This window comes from Macaca nemestrina, chromosome 2 (genome assembly GCF_043159975.1).
Source record: "Macaca nemestrina isolate mMacNem1 chromosome 2, mMacNem.hap1, whole genome shotgun sequence".
NCBI classification, from domain to species: domain Eukaryota; kingdom Metazoa; phylum Chordata; class Mammalia; order Primates; family Cercopithecidae; genus Macaca; species Macaca nemestrina.
Genome location: NC_092126.1, coordinates 828,037 through 836,802, shown reverse-complemented (window position 1 = coordinate 836,802; position 8,766 = coordinate 828,037). Strand labels below are relative to the sequence as shown.

The 8,766-nt window shown below is 49.6% G+C and overlaps 1 protein-coding gene across 8 annotated transcripts in view; it reads right to left on the bottom strand.

Moving 5' to 3' along the window:
• Nucleotides 1-3,099: 3,099 nt before the first annotated feature.
• The window catches only part of LOC105470758 (rubicon autophagy regulator), a 75,255-nt gene continuing 69,588 nt past the window's right edge, over nt 3,100-8,766 (bottom strand). For all 8 annotated transcript variants that reach the window (XM_011722960.2, XM_071090540.1, XM_011722953.2 and 5 more), the window contains 4 exons: nt 8,596-8,657; nt 8,006-8,159; nt 6,653-6,746; nt 3,100-6,427 (listed from right to left, as the gene is read on the bottom strand). In XM_011722960.2, coding sequence (XP_011721262.2) covers nt 6,249-6,427; nt 6,653-6,746; nt 8,006-8,159; nt 8,596-8,657 — 489 coding nt within the window. In that variant the 3' untranslated portion in view covers nt 3,100-6,248. The remainder of the gene's footprint in view (nt 6,428-6,652; nt 6,747-8,005; nt 8,160-8,595; nt 8,658-8,766) is intronic.

Genomic DNA, 8,766 nt, shown 5'->3' with positions numbered 1-8,766 from the left:
TCCTATCTCTAGTTGAAAAACATTTGAACATTTTATCAACTTCAGCAGTCTTTCACATGGCTTTTTCATTCTCCTCTCAGTTTAAATTGTAAATATGAAGATTTTTAAATATGTAGTGTGTGTTTACAACATATAAATACCATCTTATCTCCTGGTTTAGTTCCTGGCAAGGAAAGAGCTGGCAGTTTAATAATAAAGTGACTGAAGGACATTTGGGATGTGTGTCCTCTGATGATGACTGCTGGACAAACACAACAGGAGCAATTGCAGACAAAGTAGCTGAGGGAGAAGACGGGAGATGAGGACACGCTCACCACTGCAGAGACTTGGTGAGCACTAACAGGGGAGGCAGAGGCAGGTCACAATCCCGCCCCTCATGCCACAGTATGCTGTTTTTTTTTTTTTTTTTTGAGGCAGGGTCTTGGCTCACTACAGCCCTCGCCTTCCAGGTTCAAGCGATTCTCATGTTTCAGCCTCCCGAGTAGCTGGGATTACAAGCACACGCCACCATGCTTGGCTAATTTTTGTATTTTTGTAGAGATGAGGTTTTGTCATGTTAGCCAGGCTGGTCTCGAATTCCCGACCTCAGGTGATCCGCCTGCCTTGGTCTCCCCAAAGTGCTGGATGACAGGCATGGGCCACTACGCCCGGCCCCTCAAAGTGCTGGATGACAGTCGTGAGCCACCGTGCCCAGCCCCTCATCCCACAAGGTGCTTCTGGTCATTCTTGTTCCACTGAGGAGCAGGGAGGAAAATAATGTATGATGAAGAACAGCTGAATTTGTGTGCTAGTGGCAGAAAAGTAATGAGAGATTTATTTTAGAGAAAAACATCAACAGAACTTGATGACAGGGAGTAGGAAGGAGACAATATGTGACGAGCTCAGTGTGCCACTTACAGAGGAAGTTGAAGACAATTTTCAAACCTGGGTGACTAATGGTTAGGTTTTGGGAAATATTATATTTATGCTGGTTTTAGACACACTGGTTGGAGATGACACGGGAAATACGGTATTTATGCTGGTTTTAGACACGCTGGTTGAAGATGACACGGGAAATACGGTATTTATGCTCATTTTAGACACGCTGGTTGGAGATGACACGGGAAATATGGTATTTATGCTGGTTTTAGACACGCTGGTTGAAGATGACACGGGAAATACGGTATTTATGCTCATTTTAGGCACGCTGGTTGGAGATGACACGGGAAATACGGTATTTATGCTGGTTTTAGACACGCTGGTTGAAGATGACACGGGAAATACGGTATTTATGCTCATTTTAGACACACTGGTTGGAGATGACACGGGAAATACGGTATTTATGCTGGTTTTAGACACGCGGCTTGGAGATGACACGGGAAATACGGTATTGATGCTGGTTTTAGACACGCTGGTTGGAGATGACCCGGGAAATATGGTATTTATGCTGGGTTTAGACACGCGGCTTGGAAATGACAAGGGAAATACAGTATTTATGCTGGTTTTAGACACGCTGGTTGGAGATGACATGGAAAAATGATGTTTATGCTGGTTTTAGACATGCTGGTTGGAGATGACATGGGAAATACGGTATTTATGCTGGTTTTAGACACACGGCTTGGAGATGACACAGGAAATACGGTATTTATGCTGGTTTTAGACACGAGGCTTGGAGATGACACGGGAAATACGGTATTTATGCTGGTTTTAGACATGCGGCTTGGCGATGACAAGGGAAATACGGTATTTATGCTGGTTTTAGACACACTGGTTGGAGATGACACGGGAAATACGGTATTTATGCTGGTTTTAGACACGCGGCTTGGAGATGACACGGGAAATACGGTATTTATGCTGGTTTTAGACACGCGGCTTGGAGATGACACGGGAAATACGGTATTTATGCTGGTTTTAGACACGAGGCTTGGAGATGACATGGGAAATACGGTATTTATGCTGGTTTTAGACACGTGGGTTGGAGATGACACGAGAAATACGGTATTTATGCTGGGTTTAGACACACGGCTTGGAAATGACAAGGGAAATACAGTATTTATGCTGGTTTTAGACACGCTGGTTGGAGATGACACGGCTTGGAGATTACATGGGAAATACGGTATTTATGCTGGTTTTAGACATGCGTCTTGGAGATGACAAAGGAAATACGGTATTTATGCTGGTTTTAGACACGCGGCTTGGAGATGACAAGGGAAATACGGTATTTATGCTGGTTTTAGACATGCTGGAGATGACAAGGGAAATACGGTATTTATGCTGGGTTTAGACACCTGGTTGGAGATGACATGGGAAAACGATATTTATGCTGGGTTTAGACACACTGGTTGGAGATGACATGGGAAATACGGTATTTATGCTGGTTTTAGACATGCAGGTTGGAGATGACATGGGAAATACAGTATTTATGCTGGTTTTAGACACGCGGGTTGGAGATGACATGGGAAAATGATGTTTATGCTGGTTTTAGACATGCGGGTTGGAGATGACATGGGAAATACGGTATTTATGCTGGTTTTAGACACGCTGGTTGGAGATGACACGGGAAATACAGTATTTATGCTGGTTTTAGACACGCAGGTTAGAGATGACATGGGAAATACAGTATTTATGCTGGTTTTAGATACGCTGGTTGGAGATGACATGGGAAATACGGTATTTATTCTGGGTTTAGACACGCGGGTTGGAGATGACAAGGGGACATTTAAGGGCAAATGTTCAGAGAGTTGCAGGGTAGAGCTGGAGCTCCAGTGGGCCAAGAGCACGAGAAAGATGCTAGGTAGTCACAGAAGTGGGAACTGAAGCATCTAAGGCAAGTCAGATGTTGCGGAGAGGAAGACACCTCGTTTTAAGTGACAACTACACCAAGGGTATGGGCAGGGGGCACATGTTCCATGCGCCAGAAATCCAGAGAAGTGAAGTGGTTTGCTCGAGAGGTCTCATGACAAGTTAGTGACGCAGCCACTCCACCCCACTTTCCTTGATGTGTGTGGTCCCATTTGCTTTACGTTGTAACGGAAACCTTCTCAATGTTCAGATATACCTGCTGTACAGTGGACACAATGCCATTTCTTGACAGTCAAAGAAGGCTAACCAAAGACAGAATTTCATTTCCTTAGTTTATTAAAGATGACAATGAACTGCCAGGCTGTGCAAGAACCACGGCAGGTGGAAAGCCAGTTCAGAGCACAGGCTGCACACACAGAACATCTCTACTGAGACTCGTGCTTCTTCTATGGTAATTCAACAAGAGCTCTAAATCCTTGGCAGAGAACGTCAAAACAGCCTCATTTAAGTGGAAGATATTTGTCTTCCACTTTTCTGCTATGTCTTGAATCTTGTCTCCACCTGGTAAGCAACCTATGTTTTTTTCTTTCCCTTTACTTAGAGAAAGAACACTACCCTCACCTTCGTTTAGAAGGAATTCTCTTCAGTGCATTCAAAGCTTCTCCCCGCAACAGCAGGGGATTTTCAGATACTGACAAGTTGCAAAGTGCTTCCAAAACATCCCATCCTCTACCCGCTTTCCCCCTCTCGAATAAATAAATAAATGGGTATTTGGACGGTGATGGCAGCAGCGTGTCAGAGTCACTAAAACACGCACGATCTAAAGGGATGGGGTGCAGTTGAGGGAGATGGAGAAAAGTAAGTGACAAGTCAGGAGCCTGTGAGACTGTTGAGTTCGGCTTCAGAAGCTGTCAGCATTTTCATCCTTTGATCCTGTGATGAGAAACAGGCGGGACAAGAGAGCACATCTCCAACGAGCTGGAGAGGGAGCTGGATGTGTCACTTTTTTGTTTTCATTTTGAGACGGAGTCTTGCTCTGTCACCCAGGCTGGAGTGCAGTGGTGCGATCTCGGCTCACTGCAACCTCCACCTCCTGGGTTCAAGCGATTCTCCTGCCTCAGCCTCCCAAATAGCTGGGATTACAGGTGCCCGCCACCATGCCTGGTGAATTTTTGTATTTTTGGAAGAGATGGGGTTTCACCACATTGGCCAGGCTGGTCTCAAACTTCTGACCTCAAGATCTGTCCGCCTCGGCCTCCCAAAGTGCTGGGATTACAGGCGTGAGCCACCATGCCTGGCCTGGATGTGTAATTTAAACCAAACCTGGAAGGAGAGCTCACCATTTTTATAAACCCCTGGGTCTGGACCTGGGACCGAACCCCTAGTGAAACCTGAGTTCCGTGAAGCTCCCTGAAGGGCCCGGGCCTTCCAGTCAGCCCTTCAGAACTGCTGGCCTTGGCCTTTAGAGCCTCACTGTGAACAGAAGGGAGAACAGCTCCAGGGTCTTGTAGCCCAGCGTGGCTTTCAGATCCCAACTTTGAGGCAGAGGAACCAAGAGCAGGGGCCGGTTCCCACACGTTCCCTCTCGTGCTGGTGGAGCCTCAGCCCTGGCCATCACCTTAAGGCCTCTCCCACCTCCCTGGGAGATTCCTTCTTACCGCCAGCTCAGGCTCTCATCAGCTTCCACCAACCACAGACCCCCTTCTGTTCAGCTTCCAGGGACAGCGCCCACGCCCATTGTTCTCCTACCAGCAGGCAACTACAGGAAGACGGGCCCACGGGCTGAATTCAGTCCCAGAACAGAAATGCTGCAGGCTTTAGTTCACAGAGCCGCCCGCTCTTGGGGAAGCCACTCTGACCAGTGTTTTCACAGAGGTTAGAAGCTGCATCAACTTGAGGAACATCACAAACACACACATGGTCCCATCCAAGGACTTCGCCGTCAACACACACATTAACAGAGGGAGGCAGTACACTAAAACCAGCACTATCAAAAGGACTTTGCCATCAACACACACATTAACAGAGGGAGGCAGTACACTAAAACCAGCACTATCGAAAGGACTTTGCCATCAACACACACATTAACAGAGGGAGGCAGTACACTAAAACCAGCACTATCGAAAGGACTTTGCCATCAACACACACATTAACGGGGGGCAGGGCGCACACTAAAACCAGCACTATCAAATGGGGAACTGAACAGATAAACATCACCAGGCTACACAGAGCTAAGTGCATAATTGGCATAAAGGCTCTTGTTATCCCAAGAACACAGAACATTCACACTCACATCCACACACTGTCGAGTTCTGTGACAGCACTAATAGCAGGAAGCTTTTCTCCACCTTTGACCACAGAAGCTAAGGCAAGAGAGACTCAGCCACCAGGGAAGGACGCAGCTCTGCTGCACAAGGGGAGAGAGAAGGGAGTTGGGTTGTACTTTCACTGAGAACCACAATGACCATCGAACAGAGGACAGAGTGGTCAGGGACACACTAAGAAGAGGGTGGGTGGGGTTCCTGTCCTCACCTTAGGATGGCATCAGGGACTTGCCTGAGCTTCAAAGATCATACCTGCACCAAAAAGCCAGGTCAACTAAAAGAGACCTTAACACTAAGAGGGGCCGACAGCCCCTGTGAGTAAGTGCTCCTTCAGCAAGAGCTGCCGCCTCACGTATGCTTGTGGCATAAGGCTGCAGACGAGCCTGGCCTAAGCATCGGTTCTGTTCTTTGCTTCAAGCTCACCAGGGCAGATGAAGAAAGTCAGCTTCTGGCATCATCTATACTTCAAATATTCCAAACGGGAAATCCCAGCAACACAGGGACATTCACGGCTGCCTCTCTGAGGTCTCTGAGGAGTCCAGGATAGTCATGATTGTTGTGTGGCCCCCAAAATACCCAAATAAGCGGACAAAATGCCCACGACGTAGTCTCATTCTCTGCTGCTTCTCCTCGGGGCACGGTCTGACCCCAGTCCAGGACAGGGAGAGAGAGAACGCCACTGTTTCAGCAGCAGGAGGAGAGGTGGCTGAGAAAGGCCTGGCTCAGAAGCTCCAGAACAAAAACAAAGGAAAATTGGAAAAGATACTTGACATGCAGGTGAAACCAGGTCTGGTTCTAGAGGAGAAGAAACCAGGTCTGGTTCTAGAGGAGAAGGCCACAGACGCTGGAAGAACTGGGTCTTGCTGTCTCTTCCCCTGACAGAGGCACTAGAAGCTTCACTGAAGGACCCACATGTCAGTTCTCATGAAAACACCTGGAGCTTACAAATTACCTGTCACCACAGACTCTGGACCCATCAACCTACCAAAGGCTGACTGCACATGGACGTCAGACAAGTCAGTAAAAAAAAAAAATGATAATTAAAAAAAAGAAGCAGCCCCAGGTGGGGCAAGTCCTTCAAAGAGTGGCTCAGTTCTGCAATATGTGTGACCCCGGCCCAGACAGGGGCTTCACGTGCTTTCTTCAGGTGGCCTCCAGGACGGCGGCTTCCAGGGCCAACGCTTCGGCGGGCTCCTCCTCGTAGTCCGACAGGTAGGACTCCAGGCTCTGCCTGGCCAGCGCCTCCCGCCGGGCCTGCAGCCGCTCGCAGCGCGGACAGCTTCCAGACTTGAAGCAGGCTTTATGGTAACACGCTTTACACTCTACTCAGGTTGGGAAGGTAGGAGAGAGAAGAAAACAATTTGTATTATCTCCAGCTAGAGGTCAGTTGCTGCCACAGCCCCTTCTCGCCACCAAGGTGCGGTGTCCCCTGGGGAGGCCCCGTGAGGTGCTGAGTGGCACCGAACTCTTGCTAACAGGGGTGGCTCTGGGGAATCAAGGAGCCCTGTGTTCAGGCTCACTTGCCCGACGCCTGCACCTGCCCTCACCTTCACAGGTCCGGCACTTATGGAGCTCAAAGGGAAAGATGATGTCATCCTCATTCTGACAGAACTCACAGATGAAGCCCTTGGCTTGGCAGAGCTGGGGAGGAAAAACACAGATGGCAACATGAGGAGCGGCACATCAGGAACTGGCACGGGAGGGTGAACACCAAGGACGGGAGTGGTCTGCAGGGTTCTGCTGCCCACAGGGAGGAGGCCTGGGCTGGACTCAGAAGCATGAAAGCTAAACTAGGGCCAGGGCTGGGCTGGGTTAGACACAGCTTTAGGCAGGAGATCAGACAGGCACTAGCCACAGAAGCTCTGACCCCTGGCGTGGCTCTCCGTAAGAGAGGAAAAGGAGGAAATGGCACCACAAAGGGCTTCCTAAGCCGACAGTCCCATCTGGGTTGTGATTTATTTCAGAAAAGGAACCACAACCAATTAAGATCAAATGTGGAGACAAGGCTGTTCCTCAAATACAGCACCCAGTCTGGAGTCCGCTTATAGTGAAGTATTTCCAGTTCCTTCCAGACACACAGGGTTCCCTACCTATGCCCAGCTCTAATTCTGGGACTGTCACAGGAACATAAACTGGGCATAGTCTAAGACAGGAAGATCGAAAAGTATAATTTCTGCATTTTTTACATGTTGAGTAGATCACAATAACGATGTACGTTTGTGGAACACATAAATATACAAAACGATGTCACACAAATTAGGATAACAAACGAAGGCCGCGGGTAGCAGCTCTCCAGATCAGAATCCAGAGTTCTCCTCTCACATCATGACAATTCCTTTCTTTTTCTTGTGGGGGATGGAGTCTTGCTCTTGTCGCCCAGGCTGGAGTGCAGTGGCGTGATCTTGGCTCACTGCAACCTCTGCCTCCTGGGTTCAAGCGATTCTCCTGCCCCAGCCTCCCGAGTAGCTGGGATTACAGGCCATCATGCCCAGCTAATTTTTGTATTTTAGTAGAGATGGGGTTTCATCATGTTGGTCAGGCTGGTCTTGAACTTCTGACCTCAGGTGACCCACCCACCTCAGCCTCCCAAAGTGCTGAGATGACAGGCCTGAGCCACTGTGCCCGGACGACAATTCTTTAGTGAAAGTCTACTCAGTCCTGCCCAGAGCTACCCAGGGCCACAGCCAGCACCAGCTCCTCCCCTCACTCGAGGTTCTTTAGATCGGGGTGCTCTGGCTACTCTCCAGGCTAAGGAACAGCAGTCCTTTCCAGTTCCTCTCCCAGTGCTGACTGGCCGCTTCAACTTCCTCGAGCTAAGTGGCCAGAACCCCAGGTCCATCCCACTCCCTATAACCCTAAAAGCAAGGGCTCAGCTGCATGCCACAGTGAGACCTTCTCACCATGCATCTCTCCACATGGGCAGCCCCTGCCCTGGTGAGCTCAGCAAGCCGGGGCCCCAGCTCCCCCTTCCTGGTCGCCGTCAGATCATTCAGTGAGTACAGGTGGAGGTCCTCCGTCAGGTGGCCCGGGACTGTGTCAAAGGAATCCAGAAGCCTACAGGGAGTGACAGGAGGCAGGGGAGGGAATGAACAGTGCGTGTGCCACGTCGTAGTAGAAGGATCCCTATCCAGAAACTGCAGAAAGTAACAAGGGTGGGCAACGATCGGCCAGCCCAGTGTTCCAGGCCACCCCAGCCGTTCCACACTACTAGGTGTCTGGATGGCAGAAGTGACATAGACTCCTGCAGAGGGGTCCACGTGGGACCCAGCCTGCTAGGAGCAGCGGCCTGCCCTGGAGGGAATGACCACAGATTCCCCTCCAGAGAGAAGGACACAGATACAGTTACTGCTGTGGCCTCTCGTTTACCACTTTACATTTCTGCAAAATCTCTCTACTCTCCTCCGTTACATAACAAGAGCCGAGTGCTGGGATGTGTCCCTTTCGGAGACAGCAACGTGGCCAGAGGGCTCTGGCTCCACAAAGGACTTACTCCTTGGCCAGTCGACAAGTCTTGAACATGTTCTTCATGTGACACAGCTGGACCCGCAGCAGCTGAAAAGAAAGAGGTGGGGGCAGGAGTGGGAGGGGGATGTGAGAAGAGGAATCCAGTGCTGGAAGCCCAGGGCCTTTAAACCCTGGAGGTCTAGAAGCCTTGCATGCT